Source organism: Homalodisca vitripennis, unplaced genomic scaffold, assembly GCF_021130785.1.
Source record: "Homalodisca vitripennis isolate AUS2020 unplaced genomic scaffold, UT_GWSS_2.1 ScUCBcl_8338;HRSCAF=16410, whole genome shotgun sequence".
In the NCBI taxonomy this organism is placed as follows: domain Eukaryota; kingdom Metazoa; phylum Arthropoda; class Insecta; order Hemiptera; family Cicadellidae; genus Homalodisca; species Homalodisca vitripennis.
In genome coordinates, this window is record NW_025784493.1 from 15001 (window position 1) to 37247 (window position 22247).

Below are 22247 nucleotides of genomic sequence, written 5' to 3' on the forward strand. Positions count from 1 at the left end.
ATTGTGAAATAACTATTTTCTTGTGTGGCATACAAATGTAAATGTATTACAAAATTTCTATTAAAATTTTAAAGTTATGCTTAGCATAAATATCTCATGAATGCCTTTACAGCTAAATTTGACATAACATCGTATTTTTATATGTTATGGTCGAAAAATATAATGGTACATTTGTTTGAGATAGAATAATTAAATTTACATAATTTTAAAATAGCAATAAGTAGTATCTACTTCAAAAATGTTTGCAAATACAATAACTACTTCAAATTTACATTAAATATGAAGCTATTCTTTAGCAGACACTAAAGGTTTTTTAGTGCTCTGTTTTCTGTAATGCCACAATAATGTATATCGTTTGTTATATTAGATTTGGAAAGGGCCCTGGATCTAAAAAGTTAAGTAACACATAGTAAATTTACCATTGGTCCATTTATGTGTCTATTAACCAGTGAATAGAGTGGACCAAGTTTTCTGGTAAATTAAAAAAATGTAAAAGAAAACACATTATTACTGGTATTTACAAGTATAACCAATCTTCTACAGAAAATCGCTACTAAACCTACATAAATTGTAGGTTTTGTTAAAAAAAAATTTGAAATAGTCTTTATGTAATCAATTTTAACAATAATAAAATGTTGTTTAAAAAGTTGCATTATATAAACTATAAAAAAATGCAGATAAATAATTTTATTTAATAAATGTTTAATTAATGACACATTTCTCGCTGAATAGAAAAAGTAACATAATCAAATAAAAACAAAAATAGAAACTATAATTATTGTCACTATATAATCTGTACAGGAATGTTAGCACCTGAGTTACTGGTGATAAAGAGATAACAAAAGAGGAGTGGTGAAGTGTCTAAATTGGTGATTAAATACTTACTGAGTTGCAATTAACTGCAGTGTGCCGCCGCGAGTGTCCACTGGGTTATTATTAGCCACTGGGCCCGAGCCAGCATCTAGCTGTCCGCGTCTCTGCTCTGGCCAGTTGTCGTGAACGTTGCGTCCATTGTCTCTGCAGTGCACCGCGCTCCATTCATACTTTCAAAAACCGTGTCTTTGTTTTCTTCTCAATCAATTGTTCAGGACTACATTGTAATATTGTGCTTAGTGGTCAGATCAGTTACAGGATGACTCAAACTAGAAGTGAAATAGTTTAAAAAATATTTAAATCTGAAATATTTAAACTTTAGTCTATTTTAGTGTTGTTCTTGGTTAGGCTGTGCGGTTTATTAAAAACATGTTGTGTTAACTCTCGTGTAACCATTACATTTGTAAGGTCGTTGAGGTTACTAGAGCAACTTGTTGGGTTTCATCGACCGATCCAATTTGATCAAGATCTATTCGTGTTACATGTGCTTTGTCCTAGTTACAAACATTTACGACTTAATAAAACTTATGGTTGTTCATTTTTCCACAAAATAAATCTAAATAGGCTCAATTTTTTAAATTCATAAATATTTTGTACAGTCAATTATCGACTGCAATTGTTTATTAAACAAGACATGAATTAACAGTGTGGTTCTAATATATGCAATCTTGCCATGTGTTTGCGGGCCATCTGCTGCTCTGCTCTCGGTAAGCCAATTTTTATGTTGGCAAACTAAGAAATTATGTTTATTTCCTAGTGATTTTTATTTAGTGAGTCACATAGTAAACAAAAAGTGTATTCATAAGTAAATAATGTTTTGTTATATTACAATCTTGTACAAAACCATTAATATTTTGTGTTTTAATTCGTGCTGGACAGTGAATGGTTTGAAATGTTAACAGCTATACAATATTTGTCCATCCATTTATTCCTTCAAACAGTAATAGTTTTAAAATCAGTGAATAATCCACCTGTTGTCTTTAACGACGTGTTGGCTTTGTATGACCAATTAACTAATTGATTGATAAGAAATAAGATATTATTAGTGGAAGCTTTTAGTTTTAGTGGTGTAAATTAATGGTAGTTATTTTAAAAATCTTGTTTCTTTTCAAATCTATTTCTTTAAATGTTGGACTGATGAGATCTGAAGACGGGTTTGTATTTTTTTAACAACATAAGGTGCTGTTAGAAACGAAATTAGAGGCATGTTAATCTTTACCAGTTTTTTTCGATAAAAAAGTCAAACAATTAAATTTTAATATAAAGGTAGTGCTAGATCTGATGCTCTTATTAGCAATTTTGAATTCTATATTAATTTATAAACACGGATCTGTAGCAGTGACGTCTACTCATTGTTATAAGTTGTCAGTTTCTCAACATATTGTGTTTTTTCCACAAAATGTCCTTAAACCAAATTGTTAATCAATTGTTGTTGATTTGTTTGTGCTGCTTATAAGAACAAGGAAAACTCCTTGCATTGTCCTTGGTCTTGGACATTATGTTATGGATATATTTTTAAATTTGTGTTTCAGACCAAGCAGAATCCGTAAAAACCAAACTTTTTCCATTACATATGAGTTACATTACATATGATTATATATGAGTAGGCCATTTGCTCAGCCTCCAAGCTCAATTGACTGATCTTAGGTTCTTTCTTTTATATTTCATATTTCCACAAAATAATATCACGTTTTGAGGTTATGACTTATTTTGGTAATTAATCTTTATATTTTTAGCAGTTGTGTAGCCTACTGATACTATAAACATGGTTTTACTCTTGATGTGACAGGGAGGGGGGCGGAGGAGAAGCGACCACGGGAAGAGGAGAGTGGGGGAAGGTGAGGCAGAAGAAGAGGGAGAGAGCCACGACTTGAAACGACACAAGGTGACTGCGTCTGTCACGCTGCTGCTCGAGGCGGAACGACACCACACGACTGGACAGTACACAACGCCACCTGTGCCTGCCGTCTCACCCTCTGTCGCACCACCCGTTCCCGGTAACTACTAGTCATAGTTCGATGTAATATTAGCCCTTGTTTCAGTGAATAAATATGGATATAATTACCAATAGTTTTTGTATAGTGTTGGATTTTATACAATATCAAATTTGTGCAGTTAGACTTATTTATTGATTTTACATGTTGAATTCCTATATTTGGTCATCTATAATTTAAATTACGCTGCTTACAAAAAAAATCTAATTATATTTTTGAACCACCTTGAGATAAAACTTATGAAATTAGTGTTTAGAAAATTATTTGTGTTTGTTGAAAAGTGTACAGTTTAAAATAATTTTTTCATATATCCAGTTTATATAAATGACTATATTTATAAAATTAGGTTTTGTATTCACTGAAATAATAAAATATGTATAATAGAAAAAATGTAAATTAATATTCAAGGGTGTATTAGATGAAAATATTTAAAGTGCTATACAGTTGTATGGAGGAGTGCAGTTGTTGGGCAGACTGCTGCATGTCCTTGTGCTGTAACTTTAAATCAGAATGGCCACTATCACCTTGAAACTAAATTAAGATAAAAAATTTTCTCTTATAGATTAACCTCTCTATAAAAATATTGTACTTCATCTTTGTATTAACACCTGTATTGGATTGGTTTCAGAGTTACAAGTTCTCTTCTGAAGGAAATGAAGGAGTTTATCACTTCCAGCCTGCCACAGTGTTGCCAACTGCCTTGGATGAACTTGACCAGCAGCTCAGGTACGAGAACTCATTTTGAATAACAGAAATTGTAACCGATGCTTTGACTTGATGGATTGGGAACACCATTTTGCTGGAACCACACTGAACCTTTCTTCTTCAATGTGTTGAAAAACTGGTGAACTGTGATGAAAAGCCGTTACAAAAGTAATTTTTATGGTGATCATCAATTTAAAGTTAAATGATACTGATTCAGTCTTATTCAAGAACATACAGTTTTGATGTAACTCCACCTATTTAACCCTCTAAGTGGCAAGCGACGTCTGAGACGTTCTATTTACGCCGCCGTGACGTGGCAAGCGACGTCTTAGAAGTCGCTTCACATTTCTGCTTATTGCTAGGCAACCGATAATTATTTTTACGCCTAGTTTGCACAGTTTTGCGTTCACCACTAAATTTCAAAATACATTTCATATAGTATCATCAACATCACGATGAAATAATCAATGGTACTAACTGAAATAATCCTAAGTTTTCTCCCGCGGTCTGTGGCAAAACTAGCTGAGTAGGCCTACATGACTGTTTCGTTTCTCTTTGGCTTGTAATGGTCGTTTGTTGTTGTTTGGTGTAGTGTTTTACAATGGATGTCAATCTAGGAAGTAGTAGTATACGTGATATATTACAAGGTAAAGAAAGTTTTGGGTAGTTCAGATGAAGATAGTGATTTTTGCTGTCGAAGAGATACCCGATAATATTTCATTAGCAGATATTGTAAGTGAATCAAGTGAAAGTGAATCAAGTGATAGTGAATCAAGTTTATCTGATTCTAGTGTACCCCTCGTACAAAGAATTCCACAACAACGTAATTGGGTACGAGTGTTTCCTCCAGAACCAAATAAAAATATTGAAGCTAAATTCAGAGTGAGACATACAGGTGTCAGAAATTGTCCACCTAGAAACTTAGGTAGGCCTATTGATTATTTTTATCTTTTTTTTACTGACTTCATTTGGAATCTCATTACCAATGAAACCAACTTTTATGCTGCTAAAAAGATAAGAGATAAAAGAAATTCTGGTGAAATCCGACAGTTTTTCTAGGCTGAAAGATTTGGGTAAATATTTTGGTAAATGAAATGAAAGTTTATGTGGCCTTGATATTGAACATGGGATTAGTTAGGCAAAAAATATAACTGATTATTGGAGCAGAAAAGGCAATAGACAAACTCCTTTTTTCCCTAATAATATGTCTTTGAGAAAATGTCAGTTGATTACTTCCATGTTACATGTTAGCCCGCTCAACAAACCGTCGCACGCAATGATCCAACTTTTGATCCATGGAATAAAACCAGAAGCTTTTATGATTACATCAATTTGAAATTCAAAGAACATTTTGTTCCTGGACAAAACTTGTCCATAGATGAGTCTCTCATTGCAATGAAAAACAGAAGTGTATTTTATTCAGTACATGCCTAATAAAAAAACAATGCCCGTTACGGGATAAAAACATTTGAAATGTGTGACAGTGAGACAGATTATGTTTTGAATGTTTCTCTGTACACAGGAAAAGACTTTTTAGCAAATGATCCAGGTCCTTTTACTCAAAAGGTAGTTTTTGGAACAGTTGACTTCTTGTGACTTACTCAATAAAGGGTATCATATTTTTACAGACAATTATTACACAAAAAATTCCATTGGCCCGTGAGTTGCTAAATAAAAACACTTTTATAACAGGAACAATTAATAAAAACTCCAAAGAACTTGCTAAAAGTATTGTTAGTGCCAATTTAGGGGGTACAAGAGAGCATTTATTATTACAGGCAGGATGACATTCTTTTGGTAAAATACAAACAAAAAAAACAAGAAAACCTGTTATACTGTTGACAACTGGCTGTCACGCAGAAGATGAATTGGTTACGAGCAAAAGTGGGTTACAAGCAGTGAAGCCAGTTGTAATAAAATAATTATAACTTACAAATGGGGGGTGTTGACAGTAGTGACAAAAGCATTTACCATTTATCATGTGCTAGACAAAGTAAAAAATAGTGTACAACCTAATTGACACTGCAGTATTCAATGCTTAACATCCTATACTCCAAAAATTCAGATAAACCCATGGCAAGGGATGATTTTGTTGATAGTATAGTACAAGGACTGGTTTCCAAATGATACAACTCCTTCACCTACTGTGGCTCATGAAAGTCAAAGCGCCCATGAAATTGCCCATTTAGATGGGAAAAAATCAAAGACTGTGCATCATTTGTGCGAAAGACCCTAATGTGAAAAGAAAAAGAAGCGTTTATTGGTGTCCAGGGTGTAACTGCGGTATTCACCCTCTTTGTTACCCTAAACTCCAGCACTTTTATAGGCCTTACACAACAGGGAGGAAAAGGCAAGCAACTTCTAGCGATTCTGACTAGAAAAAGTGTTTCTACATAACATAATCTCCTAGGAATGACATTTTTAAAGTTACAGAACGTAAAAAATGAAAAGTTTGGGGGGAAAAAAAAAAAGTTTTTTCGAACATTTATGTGGACATCATAAAAAAAATTAAGGTATGTAAAAAAAAACTATACTATTTTATTCTGTAGTTTATAACGAAAAAAATTGATATATAACAAGCATTGCTCATATTAGAATTTGCATTTTATTTTTTAAAATTATAAGATAGTCCTGCTTGACTCTGAAAAATAGCCCGCCATCTCAGCAACATATTACTGCCACTTAGAGGGTTAAACACCGCAAGTGGTGAGTAGATGAGGTTGTTGATATTTTTTGACATTGAGAGGCTATTTCACCCCTTTCAAGCTACTTCCAGGTGGATCTTATTACACCACAGCGATGAGGAAATACACCATCCTGGAATATCCATTAGGATTCAAAGATTTAAGTGATAACATTGTTCCTGTTATTCTCTGACGTGTTCAGCCAGACCAATTTGGCGACCTTGTGGTAGATGTACACAATAATAAATGTCTATTTTACAGTAGCCCAAATGAGAACGAGGAAGAGGTCCTATTGAAGAAGTTGGACGAGCTCACGCTGACCAAACCGATCAAGTTTAACCTGCAGGACACAAACAGCAACAGTGTGACCAACAACATGTGCAGCAGCTCTGTCAGCGAGGAGGACTCCGGGTTCTTGTCTTCCGAAACTGCCATCACCAAGGTACTTGGTCGCCCTGTCTATACAGTAGCTTTCTGAGGTTTAGCTAAAAATTTGTGTAATGGTCAAACATATGTTGAGTATTAGACAAGGCTTGTTTGTCTAGTTATTTAGGGGGCTGGTTAGCATTTTAAATGCAGGACTCTGTCAGTATCGGAATTGAATTACAATTTTGTCAATTAGGTTATTTGAGATTAATGCGTAAGAGGGTTCAGACAATTCTTTTAATAGCCAGATCATGTGTAAAACTGAAAAGCAAATGCCTGGAATGAGTTAAGAGAAGATAAGCTTGAAAGAGTTACTATTAACATTTTCTGGTTCTTCCGTTAATTACTCTAACAACTTCATTCTCCCATAAGGATTTTAGATACAGTGCACCGCCTTGTGCAACTCCTACAGATCTGGTGGGTACCTTACTCCATTTTGTAAAGTTATTACAAGCGTAAAGTAGCATTGGACATAAGCTGCAGGCTCACGTTGCAGACATTAATGCGGATAGGGACCCAGTAGTGAGAAACTCTGATTACAGATTAACTAAAAATTACAACCTTTACATAAGACAGGTTATTGGCTTGAGGGGAGGTTCTGCCCCGGAACTGGATGGGTTTCTGCTTACGTTCTCAAACCAAAAAGTGTAGAATATATTTATTGCGTTGACAATATATTTTACAGTGTATTGCAATAGTCAATAGTACAAATTTTTCACGGTATTTAGCTTAAAACCTAAATCCATTCTCTTGACTTTCTATACAGTTGCACGCAGGCACACATTCATAATAAACCAATAAAATGTGTAGGATCAATCCCTAGGATTGCAGCACTGCAGAGAATATCAATTCTGAGTGTGCTCGATGAACTCGCCAAATGAGTAAAAAGCTCAAGATACCAGGTATTGTTTTAAATTGGTGGGTTTACATTTTTTTGGACAACTGTTGCATATCCAGATGACTTGAAAGATATCCAGAATTGAAATGAAGCATATACAGCTGCTTGGCTTAATGAAGAACAGTAACAATAATAAATAGAAGGAAATCTGATACTTGAGCGATGCATAATAGAACCTCGCTAACCAAGCCAACATAATCTGGCTCAGCTCGTGGTTTATCTCTTAACAGTTTAAAATAAACTGCACATGCAGTTTTTGATAGCAGAGAACTGTTCATCTGCTCATTTAATTTATTGGGTGTTATATCATTTATTATTGATGACATTTGTATATGTTAATTGTTATATAATAAGTGTTTTACTTTTATTACGTAAATTATTATATTTAAAAAAAGTAATTCTGAATCATTTAAATTAACAAAGGGCTGGTTTTAAAATAAAGTATTCAAATATTTTTGTTTATTTGTGAATACGATTATGATTCTGAAGTTTCCAAATTATGGGTTTAGTTTCCATTTTGTGCTTGCTGCACTTATAATTTATACACACTTTTATTAAGCACAATTTTACTTATGATCTTAGTCTTATAACATGAACATGAAAAAACAGTTATGGGTAGCTCCTTAGAGTATCAATTCTATAAATTCTTTGAAAAGAAATGAACAAAACAACGTTATAAAAATTAATAATACAACATTTTCAGGACTAGGAATTAATAATAATCTAAGTTGGAATTTTCATGTAAAAAAAAATATTAAAAAAAAAATAGAAAAACAGAAGGATGGTGCTTCTCTGTGTAACTTAGATATATTAAAGTCCATCTATTTTGGCCATGTGTGTTCTTATATAACTTATAGTTTGACAACTTATGGGGGTACATCAAAGGGAATTGTGATAAAATCTTATTACTTCAAAATAATGCAATAAGAATCATAATAAATTTAAATAGACTTCAATCAGTGAAGTAGCAAGTTTCAAATTTGGATATTTTAACAGTCTATGACCAACATATCTGAGAGTGTATAGTTTGTGTAAAAACACAACTTGAAATGTAAATTTTCAGAGCAATGTCTATTCCTATAATACTAGAGATTATAAGAGTTAAATTTAGCTCAACAGAATTTGAGCTTTTACAATAAAAATGCAATCCACATGGATCAAAAGTCTAAAGTAACTTGCCATTTGAAATGACAAGCAATATTAATAAAAAAATATGCTTTAGGAAAATGGCAAAATCTTGCTTAGGGGTGACTACTTGTTAGAAGAGTTCTCTCATATTAATTAAAAAAAAAATATCCATTAAATATAACTGATTTGTGTAAGGAAATCTCATAATAACAACTTTTATACCACCAATTCTAACTTGTTATGAACTCGTCCGTCATTGTCTGAACTTTAGGAACTTGAGCTATTTTCGGTACTATCATCCTCATCTCATATGTGTCATATTACAGTAAAGTTATATTATGGAATTTTTTATATGGTATTTTAAATTTTAATTATTGATCATGCTCCCTTGCTCTTACAATTTTTTATTTCTCTTTTATACTTTTACAATTTTTAATTTACAATACAACAGTACAGTATAATAGTTGAAATATTATTTAACACCAAATGAATAATTTAATACCAAATACTAAATCGATGATAATTTAGTTTGATTTAGAAATTTATTTTGTAGAAAACTCATATCAATTTCTGTAGCATGAATTTATTATTTTCCTACAAACAGATTGTAGAAAGCAAAATTTACTAAGTATTCGACGTCCCATCAGTACTATATACCCAATCATGCTGCATTTATAGTTGTGGGGAATTGAATGTGTCATGGTCCAACCCAAGAGGTTTGTTAACGGTGCTGTTGTATATAGGAGACAGACGGTCTGACTGATAGTGTGGCGGGACTGTCGGACAGCTGTGCTGGACTTCTGGATTCCAGGGAAAGGCTGCTGGAAGGAGGCCTTCACGATGTCCAGGATGTCCAGTACGCTGATGAGGATTCTTCAGAGGAGGAAGATCAAAACAACGCTAAGGTAAAAACCTTTCTCTCAGTTAAAATTTTAATTTTGTTTTAAGTATTTTTTTATGTTAGACTTGTGTTATTTGGACTATCCATCATTACTTGACCAGTACAATTCTGGTAGTGTAATGATTAAAATAACATTACAGTATACAGTAGTTGAACAAAACAAATTATTTATTAGATGGTATTAGTAACTTATGTTTAAAATAAGAAAGAAAAGTCTTGATTAAAACTCAAGTGTTATATCCAAACTGAGGTTACATCCTAACAACCCTCATTATATTCAGTTAATTAATTCAAATATTGTTTTATGTAGCAACCAGAGCCGAGTCCAGTGATTGAGACTATGACGCCAGATGAAGCCGACAACCTTCTCAGCTCCAGGTACATCAGCGTGTATTCTGCCACCTAGGCTACTGTGCTTGATTCTCATTTCTTTGATGTTGTGAAACATTACATTAACATTCAGATCGAGTTATAAAGTAATTTATACATAAACACGAGGTCTGTCCAAAAAAGAAATTTAATTATAATTAATCGATTTGTTTCAACAAACGCCCAGTGCACACGGTATTTCTAGAAGCCTCTTTTGATAGACTTCAGCTGAGCCGTGACATTTTGAATAATTCAATCTCTGAACTCAAATCAGCAGCTTCTAGACGTCTTCCAAGTTTGTGGAAAAAAGGAATAATGATTGAGGCAGTGGTGCATTTACTTAAAAAAACGTCAGTATCAATGTTCACAACGAGGACCACAGTAGTTATTAAGCAGAGCTTTATTGACATCATCGTAAAAATCATTCTTTCAGAGTTACAAAATTGTTAGAACATTTTCCCAAATTTCATAAATTTTATTGCATTAAATTGTGGTGAAAATTCTTGGTTATCACAAATTTTGAGGAAGGTGAGTTCTGAAAATCCTAATCAGAAGACATCAAAAAGAAAGGACTGACTGCGGCATTAACCTTCCTCGGAAATTACTACAACTGGTGTAAACCAGGTGACCGACTTCTACAGAGTCTGTACTAGAAAACTTGTGCCACGATATGATGATGTGCATTAGTTTGAATGGTGATTTTTATAAAATAGCTTCAAAATATATAACTTTGAAATATACATAACAAAATGTAGTTTCTTGATATTTTAATTATTTTACTTCAAAACATCTGTTACATTCTGGACAGCCCTTGCAGTAACGGTCTTGCAGTATAATTGAAATAAATACATCCAGTTTTTATAGAAAATTTACACAGTATTTCTCATTTGGCTGATTCCAAGCTTAACCCCTTTGAAAACAGCTTAAAAAAATGTGCTTAATTTTTTTTACATAATTTAATCTATCGATCAATTTTATTGCAAAAAATTATTATTTCTAGGCTAAAAGTTTGCAAAAATCTCTTTTTTTGGCTGATTCTGGTTGGATTTGCAACCACTACTTTTCATACATACTTAAAATCAATTTGTAAATGCCGGTTTTAGTAGTATTCTTTTAGTAGTAAAGAGTCATGTGGAAATCTACATCACAATCACTGCACTGGTGACACGATCTCAGCGTACGTTATGCTTCGAGCAAACTATACACCTCGATGTAAGCCAGTCAGTATGCCCACACCATCTAGCCACTAAACAGTGAACTACACACTGTTAATTATTTTGTCATTTTCCCATTTTTCCAGTTGAATCGCCACCTGTCACAGATCAAAATAAAACAGGTCTTTGTTGCACTGTGGATTAATTCGTCAGCAGCTCTCTTTTGGTTATAAGTTAGCAACAAAGTGACTCTCTTCTATATTTAAAGACTAATCCTTATTGAATATTAGTTATGGGCCAAATTCAGGTTATAATTTAGTATTAATGAATGTCAACTTTTTTTTAACAGAGTTTTAATAATGCAGACAACACATATTTGTAACTTTTGTTATTATATTTGTGTACAATCTGGATGAGAATCATCATTTTAAACACATTCTTCCTTGTTTCCTAGTATTATAATGTGTTGTACATTGTGCTACGTCTGGCACAGTGATTACCATTAATAATTTGCTGTATAATGAGCATGAGTGTATGAATTTAAAAAACATATATAATTTCTCGTATGGTTGTATCATGATGTGATGTAGTTCTAGAAAGTAAAGTAATGAACTTGAGCTCTATCACAAGCATGTCGCTTGCCCGCATGCTTGTAATACTAACAGCTGACTGTACTGGAGTACTGTAATTGTTTGATTATACAATAATGTTGGCTCTTCCACCTTCAGCGCACAGATCACAAGTCAGACATGATGGGTTTTTGCTAAGGGAGTCTACATTTTACGCTATGGGGTAATTGTGCGATTACATTCTCTCAATATATACAAAGTATGTGAGAGAGAATGTCTTGTTTTCCCACAAAAAAGTATTTGTAGGTAAATAAATCTTTTTTAAAGGAGGCCACTAATGCAAAAACATTGTTTCTTAAAAAATTAAGATATTTTGGTGTGTATAAGTGGCTTACAGGCTTGGCCGTTGGACCAATTTTTACAAATTTGGCATTTGTGTGTAGTGTTTTATTTACTATTATCAATAAAAAAATCTCAAAATAAGGCCATGGAATGCTTTTTATGAAATCTTTACAATTTATAACCCATTAGATGATTTTAAGAAACTAGATTTTGCGTAAATATGCAATTTAAACCCTGTTAGGTAAATAGTATCCACTGTTAACCTAGACGTTTCAGATTTCTCTGATGGTGTACACAGGAAAATAAATTGTCTACTTTATAAATGCAGAACAGTTGTGCAGTATTTATTTCTAATGTGCAATTTGAATTTATATGAGGGGGTACCCAAAAGTAACCGGAATTGTATTGCTGGCAGCCGGCAGCGTGTAGTACACATTCCTGCTGCTAGGCGTGTGTGTCGCGCAACCCATTGCGAGCTCAGTGACCCCAGTTCCGTTGTCCTAGTGCATTCTGTTCGTTCGTAGTGACTGTTTTCGCTAACCCTGTTTTGTTCTTGTTTCGTTTTTTGTCATGGCAAGTTTAAGTGAACAACGTGCAGCTGTGAAATTTTGTTTTTTACTTGGTAAAAATGCTGCAGAAACTATTTTAATGTTGAATACAGCTTACAAAGATGATGCTATGGGGAAAACTCAGGTCTACGAGTGGTTCGCTCGATTTAAAAATGGCGACATGTCGATTGAAGACAAACCTCGTTCTGGACGTCCATCAACCTCTCGAACGGACGAAAATGTTGAGAAAATTCGTGAACTTGTGCTCACCGACCGTCGACAGACAATTGAGGAACTATCAGAGAGTAGTGGGTTAACTTGGAGCTCGGTTTCAGCGAATTTTAACAGGAGATTTAGGACTGAAAAGGGTTGCTGCCAAATTTGTTCCTCGACTTCTGACTGACCATCAAAAGGCACATCGAGTTGAAACTTGCCGCCTTCTGAAAGAACATCTCAAAAATGATCCCGATTTTCTGGTAAAGGTAATTACTGGTGATGAGTCATGGTGCTATGGTTATGACCCAGAAACAAAGCAACAGTCAAGCCAATGGAAGTCGCCATCTTCACCTCGTCCAAAAAAATGTCGGCAAGTCAAATCAAACATCAAAACCATGTTGATTTGCTTTTTTGATGCTAAAGGCATTGTTGAGTTTGTTCCTCCAGGTCAGACTGTCAACCAAACATTTTATTTGGAGATTTTAAGAATATTGCGCAACAGTGTTCGCCAGAAAAGACCCGATTTGTGGCAGACTGGAGACTGGTTCTTCCACCATGACAACGCACCGGCACACACAGCCGTCTCAGTTAGGCAGTTTTTAGCCAAAAACGGCATGGTTCCGCTGCCCCACGCACCTTACTCGCCTGACCTCGCTCCATGCGACTTTTTTTTATTTCCACACATGAAAAGAGGCTTGAAAGGTCAACGATTTGACAGTGTTGAAGAGGTTAAGAAAAAAACGAAGCTTGAGCTTGCAGCCATTTCTAAAGATGACTACAAAAAATGTTTTGATCAATGGAAATACTGTTGGGACAAGTGTATTAGTTGTAATGGAGATTATTTTGAAGGAGATAAGGTCGTATTGTAAAAAATTTGATAATATATAATTTTTATAAAATAATTCCGGTTTTTTTTGGGTACCCCCTCGTAATGCGCACATAAAAAGAATCCTTACTGGAATGAGAATTATTCAGTAATATATTTATTTTTTTATTATTTTTTACCAAAACAAACTAGAATAATATCTCAATGTCTTTTATAATATTTTCTGTGATGTTATTAAATGTTTAGAAGATTTTGAAATCTCACCTCAGATATAATATCTTACATTGTTTGTTTTCACATGGGCAAGTATTTCAAAACCTAAAAGGATTTGAGATGTTTCCAAACTTAAGAACTGTTCCTGTTTTTTTAGAATTTTTGTGTACAAAATTAACATTTAAGAGTTTTTTGTTGTTGCAATTTTGGCAAATAATTCTAGAGTTTACTCTACAGTTATGGTATATAACAGAATTATTAATGAAATAAAATAAATAATACAAAGATAAAATAGTTTTAAAGGCATATTTTCAACAAAACACACTTGATCTTTAAAAAGCAGTTGTCAATAAATAACAACTCAATAACTTTTAAACGTAGAAAATTACAACATTTTTGGCTGAGATAAATTTGAATTTATAGAGGTGTTATCAATTTTTCTAATGTTCATTTCTAAACAAAGAAGAAAAACGTTTAGTTTTTCTTGATTTTTGGCCTATATTACCATCAGCAAATTTCTTTGTTTCTCCCTGCCTATGCGGCGCTCTACCTCAAACAAAAATCTTAAATGGCTCTTTGACCTTGAAAAGTTGCCGACCCCCAGTTCAAGGTGACATCTGAACCACCACAGGTGGCAGGCAAGTGTATGGTTGCTTCTAAGGATGGGATTGTTCAGTGGTCACCCATCCAAGAAGCAGCCTGACTGCTTTGACCCATACTGACCCACTCGACGAGGCCGTTGGGTCTTAACCAAGATAATTCAAAACATTCTCTTTTACTCTGAGTTCAACAGTTGTGTAAAGATTATGCGTAAACCAGTAGGGAGTGATCATGCGCTAACAGGTGTAGAGCCAATGTTACAGCTGCTTGTACTAACTGACTGTTGTGTTTCTGTCTCTGTATCTCGGTGCCTGCCGTCCTCAGGATCCTCGCAAAAAGATCTCGGTAAGTCCCTCATCTATATACATAGATCCATCTGCAAAAATGTGTTTTTTTCACATTCCAAATTTATCAACACTAAAACAATATAAAACACACTGGTAACATTGTTTATCGGTGACCAGTATCAGTTTGATCAATTACTCACGTGATACAAAACTGCAAGCTATATTGGAGCACAATCGCACTGTTGGTTGGATTGAGTTTTTATGTAAGTAACGTTCTACCATTACGTTGTGTCCGTATCAGTAAGTTTCATTAGGTAGAGTAAACTCCTTCCACACAATCTCTCTGTCGTACAGCAGTTTACACCTTCTTTGCAACTGTCGTATTTTCAAGATTTTCTTGCATGTATTGTACTTGGAGCAGCACTCTTTCTTGCACATCCTCTGTTATAATATTGCAAGGTTAATTCTAATCCAAAAAAACCTTGCTTAGTTAATGTATTTAAGTAGTATAGTAAAGTAAGTGGATTATTAGATTTTTCACAATCCCAAGTCTTTAGAAATTCTTGGATTTTTCAGTTTTGGAAAATTATTTAGAGATGAGGTACAGAATAAAAGTGTACTATTAAGTTAAGATTACAAAGCAAATTAAAACTGTTCAGTTTTGAGTAGTATAGAATCAGTATAGAATCCCTTTTCAATAGTACAGAATCAGAAAAATTAAATTTAACAAGTAATGAAAAAATTCATAAGCATATTCTAACTTTCCTATACATTTTTTGCTTTGCCAAGTTTTGTTTTGTCTAAAAGGGTAAGAAAAATTCATAAAGTTATTTTAAATAGCTTTAGAGAGGACAGGTAAAGATTCCGTAAGTTTAAAGCCAAACCGTATCACTCCTACCTCCTACAGAATATCTATTTTTAACAATACTGCTAACCTAAAAATTTTTCTATTTTCTTGCTTTTTCTTCAGTGAATATTTCCTATTTCAATAACCTAGCCTCACTAACATTGCTTCTACATTTCTTGTTAGAAACCATGATATGTCCATGCCTTATTGAGGCCTTCTTTTAACTTGATTCCCATTTTTTCAGGGGATGTTCTTTTGGTAATATTTTTCTGTTTTGTGATTTGAGCCCATCCTTATTGATCTGATGTTAATACTATGAATCTTACCAACTATTTACTTCTTAAGATCTTCAATAATTATTTTAACAATCACAATTGATGTTCTTAGAGTTCTGTTTAGCATTCAATTCCTGAAAATCCTGAATGCTGCACAATTTCAAACCATTGTCATCAATCATTCAATCTTCTAAGTGATTTGTTTTCAAATTCTGTTTTCTTTTAAAGATTTATAATGATTCATCAAAATACAAAACCCTGTGGTTTGTTAGTATGCAAGTGCACAGGTTAGTTTTGTAGCACAGAAGTAATTACCAGCTCAAGATCGTGTCGGTTGTGAACTCTAGAGTAAAGATCTGATAAATGAATGTATGAAGTAATCTCTCAAATCTCAAAACATTACAATGAGATATCAATATTACCCTTTCATTCCCAATCAACATCTTTTTATGCTCTGTATCCTTCAATGAGCCATGTCCGAAAACATGCCTTTTACACTACCGAAGGCCAAACTGTGCTACACACTGAACCAATAGGAAATATTTACTTTAGATGATAAACTCTGTGGCCAAATCTAAATTACATACAGTTTAGTTTAAATTTCTTTGGTAAATTTCTAATCTTGGAATAATATTAAAATAAATATTTCGGATGCTTTTAATTCACCAAAATACGAGGAGCATACTTTTCAAAGTATTGTAATAAGATTCAGAGGTGATGTCTGAGACATAACCTTTAAAATCAAAACTGGAATCGGATTCAACCATTTTCTGGAATCAAGCAATTTCTTATTAAAACATAGATAAGTAAAGTTCCCCTCCTTGAACTTTGCCATAACGTTTGACACAAGCCTATGAAGTAACATATCCTGTGTTGAAACAACAGTAGCCACGAGGCCCTGCTGTCGGACGAGGAGGCACAGGAGGTGGTGAGACTGCTCAGTCCAGAGAAGGACAAGGATGAGCCAGAGTGGTTGCAAGACGTCTTGTCAGCGTCGTTGGACAACCGGTAAGTAGTTACGGTGAAGTCACCTTAGTTAAGGTAGCTGTGGTGAAGTCACCAGTTAAGGTAGCTGTGGAAACTGAATTGATTACGAATGTTCACATTAATACTCACACATTTATTGGCAGGAGGTAATTATCAGTCATATATTGGCTCTTTTGTACCCTTATCTCCAGGCAACTGAGGGATGTTTTGATCAACAGGTAGGTTATGAAACTTATTTTTTGAAATATATGTTAGGAAATAGTTAACAAACTGGTAATTGTTTTAGAATAATAGCTAACAGTTGTAAAGAAACAAATTTCTGCAAGTAATTATTAACGTTTACAACTAATTTCAGTTTAAAAAGTAGAGTGATTAGTTTCTCATATCCAATAAAAACACATCAGTTGTGTAACATTTAACTAACTATTCAATGAAGTTTGTTAGTTTTTATTCTGTTAATTTAGTTTCAATTATATGTTCATTTCAATGTTTTCATTAAATCAATTTGTCTGAAGATTTTGGACTGTGGATCAACATTGAAAAATATTAAAAGATTTACAAAAAGTTATAGAAAATTGAAATTATAAAATGTGTTCTGAAAATATTTCGAAAGGAAATACTCAAGTAGATAAGTAGAACAAAGATTGACAACTTTGTTGATTGTTGAATAATCTTTAATCTGCAGCTGGCAATAATGACATATAAGAAAAATAAAAAACAAACCAAACTTTTTTATTCATGTTATAAAATTAATCTGTACATTAAGCATTCATTGTCTTTACGGCTACATTAATGCTTCAATGTATAAGTAACAATTAATTAGTTCATGAAAATAAACAATTGGGCTTATTACTTTTTAGAAATTTAGAAATTATCTAACCTGCACAAAACAAAGATCACCAAATTATAACAACTAATTAATCAATATAATATAGTTTGTTACATGTTTTAACCATTAAAATTACATTTTTATCCATAAGTTCATCAAGTAATCTTTTAGTTTAAAACCTCAATGTGTTTTAAACATTTTGTATCTCAATACATAGTTTTATTATGAAGAAGAGGAATATTTTGTTTTTCTCTATCTTGTAATAATATTATTACATTATTATCCAAAGTCATGCAGGTCATCTCCCAAAGTATAACTTTTTTCAAGGAATACACTAATCCTTTTATAAACAATTTTTTATATATGTTTTGCTGGAATATTTTGTATAAGTATTCAGAGTGTTCAGAAAATTCTTTTTATTTATTATATTGTGTAAGTGTTGAAAAAGAAATGTCATAAGTTAGTGGCATTTAAAAAAATAGTTTTTACTCTCAAAACCTTAGATCCATTCATTATCCTAACACGTGTAAAAATTCAATTTTAGGATCTTTATGATTTTGGTACTGTATGTGAATTGTAAAATTTTAAATCAGATTTGAATTTAATTGTATGCTTCAATTCAATGCTCATGAATCGAATAATTTTTACCCAAATTGACAAAAATACTAAGTTGAAAGTTTAGGTAACTTACATTTTTCCACTTCATTAGACAACAAAAACTATTTTGCTTTTGTCCAGTGTACTGTCTTACCCCAAACATTGCGACATTTATGAATAACTTAAGTGCGTGACTATTTGTTGCAATATAATTTCTTATTAATCCTATTTGTGAAGTGCCTTGTCATGATTTTACTTGTTTAATTTCATACTAGATATTCATTTTATGTCCGAATTTTCTTATATTGATTCCAATTTAAATCTTTGTTTGTGTTTGATTTGGAATTTCGGATATTTGCAAATATATCTTTACTTCATGTGTTACGTTATTTCAGTGTGTTCAAAATATTTTAAGTTTTTTTTCCATTTTCAGAACAGTTAAAATTATTGTGAAGATTTTGATGAATAATTTCAATACAGTATGTAGTTTTCTTATATTATTAACGTTTACCACTCTGTATTACGCGCCAGGCTGGTGAGTGAGGTCCGCCAGGAGGATTCACTGCTGGCAGTGTCCACTGCCACCATGGAGGACAGCAGCCAGTTCGGTTCACAGTCCGACCTCCTCTCTGTCAACAGCCTCGACGATCTCGACAGCAAGGGGGAGGAAGAGGAGGAGGAGGAGGAGGACCCTTACCAAGGGTTTGTTCCAGAGCCTAACAGAGAGGTATGGTTATATATGTTTGAGCTGCATTGCCGTCACAAAGTGATGTGATGTAATTCGGTGATTGGGAACTTGTTCAAGGGTGATAAAATAATTAGAGAACATTTTGGTTTGACTTCAGACATTTGAAGGATCTCAAAGGAAAATGTTATTTACAACAAAACTAGACCTAAACTTACTTTTTGAAAATTCCATGGTTATTAAGGTACTAGTTGTAAAAACAAGTTCCTAAATCCATCTGCCACTAATAACTAGAAGTTTGGTTTACTTCATTGCTTCATCACTTTGGAAGTGTGCTCCCTCCGATGTTCCTCCAGTGTTTTTGGAACAAGTTAAAGAAGATAATCTCACCTTGTGTACCATTTGGCTCCGCTATTGCTAATATACTTAGGATGGCTGCAGGAAATTTTCCTTGGCATTTTACAATCGTGACACCAAAAATAGCAGAATCCTAGATTTGAATTTAGAGTTAGAATCTGTATATTCATCAAGTGAAAGATAACCCTGGGGAAGAATAAGATTCCAAAGTTGGACACCAGTAAAAGCTTGGTAGAATGGTAAAAATTAGTGAGACAGTAAATCTCAGTATGTACTTGAGCTCTGGATAGATTCAATTAAGTGAACTAAAATAAATGCAAGAGTTACTAAAACATTTATGTATAGGTGTATGAGGAGAAGGGCATCCACTATTACGAGGATGGACACTTCTGGATGGAGATGCCAGGGCTGCAGGAATCAGAATCTGAAGAGGACGCTAATATACCAGTCAAGGCCAACACCAAGGTCACCTTCAGCCAAGGGCCGATCAAGGTAAAATGATCTCTATCTAGCTTTTTTTAGTTAGGCTTACGCAGCGGATGTCATATCCTATCATCTAAGTTTTCCAGTTCACAATGCATCGAAATATTTGTTTACATAATAGAGTTCTTGAAATATTTCGGCTTCGTTGTCAACAGATGTTAAACCGAAACGCCATAACAAGCATTTCTCTATAAAGATGAGTTGGAGTTGAAAAGAACGAAGCTTTATTGTGATTGGCTTAAGCTTAACCAACTAATGACCAACTACAATCAGTATAGCAACCATACCAAGGATATGAAAGAAATAGAATAGTAGAATATGGAAACTCAATGTTATGTACCACCACCATATTATCCAGCAAAAATATTTATTCCATTCTTCCCAAAGAAAATTATAACTAACTGAATGATACAGTGTAATATAAGTTTTATACAGAGATGAATTGTTTTCATAAAATAATCCTTAGTCCTTTCAATCAGTTAATTGTTCCGAGTAGTCAGCTGATTCTCTCTGTTTGTAAATATATGTAAATTCTATATGTTTATAAGAAAATACTGACAATATTTTATTTTATGTTCATATTTTGTAAATAGAATAACTTTTGTGCATAATTATAATAATTTCTGTATAAATACAAAAAAAGCTTAAAACATTTTAAATTTATTGTTTTATATACTACTTCTGCAGTAAACCCAAAACACCTAAAATATTTTAAAACTTGCTTTTTAGGACACTATTATAGGGAAAAGTTCCACCAGTAAAATGGTTAAATGGCCTATAAATACGTAGTGTATCACTAATATTTAGTATTTGCTATTTGGTAAAATATAAAAAAATAAAGATAAAATGGCCCATTAATCCACCACTTGTCAGTACCAGCTCTCCAGATATAAACTTTTTAACTGTAGGCTAAAATAAAACTTGTATTTGGGCTATTATGACATGGAACACTTATTAAGTATGTTATTTTGGCTTGACGGTTTTTTTCTGTGTACAGGAATGCCTGACACCATGTAGGACACTTGGTCTGTGGGCAGAATTCTTGAGTTTTATGCTAGTTTGTCGAACTAATTATAAATGTGTTTGTAAACAAATTGTTACATATATGCAAGGAGTTAACATTTTATTAGAGCACAATCGTTATACAAGCTGTGTGTGCAGGTCTACAGCACATTCTCAATGAGTGAGTACGATCGGAGAAATGAGGATGTGGATCCAGTGGCGGCGTCTGCCGAGTACGAGCTGGAGAAGCGAGTAGAGAAGCTGGAGATGCTACACGTGGAGCTGCTCAAGGGGCCAGAGGGACTGGGGCTGAGCATTATCGGCATGGGAGTGGGCGCAGACGCTGGTCTGGAGAAGCTGGGTATCTTTGTCAAAACCATCACAGAGAACGGGGCAGCAGCACGGGACGGCAGGATACAGGTGAGTGCACAGACAGTAGAGCGATGGAGACAAAACCGTAAATATAATGACAGTGATTGCACAACTGACGCTCACATCTATGTAACTAGACCACTGAGTCTGCTTGGCACATTCTCTTTGGTTATACCTTCCTGCAGATCTATAGCTTGCTGTTAGAATAAGGCTGTAAAGAAGAAAGAAGGCATGTAAAAGGCAATTTAATTTAAGAAACTCTATTAACTGATTTTAAATGTAATTTTTTTTCATATTAATATTATATTTTCAAATTACCTTTGAAATTTTTAGTTTGTCATGGGAAAATTCAGGAACAAATGAAGAGTTTATGAGATGGGATAAAATTAGATTTGTCACTAGCATTTTATAATGTCTACAAAAAATTGCACTGACCTTCATGCATCGCTGCGAGTCTGCTGTGTATATTCCCGAGCTATAGTTGATTGGAATTACGTAAATTACTGATCGCGGAAAAATGATTTCGATGTACTTTGTGTATGAAAACCTGTTTATAAATATTTTGCTTGCAGTTCTGTATATATGACATGCCCACCGCTAGAAACATGTTTCTGGCCTACTTTGTATATTAAAACATAGATTGATTACCAAATCAACTTAAAATAATAAATTAAATTAATATTACTGTGCACACATTAAGGTAAGATTATTGTTTGAAAAAATGTTTCTTCAATCTATGCATGTACTTTTTAATTTAATTAGCGAAATATGCCCTAACATATTGCTTTGTAAAGAAGTTGCTTCTTGTACATTACTTTTGAAATGGTTGTAAAAAACTCAATTAAAGGTCAAAGATTTGTTGCTTCAAAGTTCACTGAACATCACCTAAAGTCACTGATTTTTGGAATCTCATCAGTAGACACCCTGTGTGATTGATAAATGGTGTCAATGAAAGGTTATCCACTTTTATGAACAATCCAGCTCCTCGTAAATTGTCTAATTTCTGAAAAGCTGTAACAGACAGGGGACTGAGAGCTTTGTTTCTTACGTGCTAATGTATCAGTCTATGTGTTCTTCCAT

At 33.5% G+C, this 22247-nt stretch overlaps 1 protein-coding gene across 1 annotated transcript in view; it reads left to right on the plus strand.

The window, feature by feature from the left end:
- Positions 1 to 2665: 2665 nt before the first annotated feature.
- Positions 2666 to 22247, plus strand: part of LOC124374426 (neurabin-2-like) — a 31891-nt gene continuing 12309 nt past the window's right edge. The window contains 10 exon segments of the mRNA XM_046832639.1: positions 2666 to 2868; positions 3495 to 3593; positions 6518 to 6698; positions 9452 to 9613; positions 9920 to 9987; positions 14771 to 14791; positions 16741 to 16863; positions 18800 to 18995; positions 19656 to 19802; positions 20955 to 21215. Of these exon segments, the coding sequence (XP_046688595.1) occupies positions 6633 to 6698; positions 9452 to 9613; positions 9920 to 9987; positions 14771 to 14791; positions 16741 to 16863; positions 18800 to 18995; positions 19656 to 19802; positions 20955 to 21215 (1044 nt within the window). The 5' untranslated portion in view covers positions 2666 to 2868; positions 3495 to 3593; positions 6518 to 6632.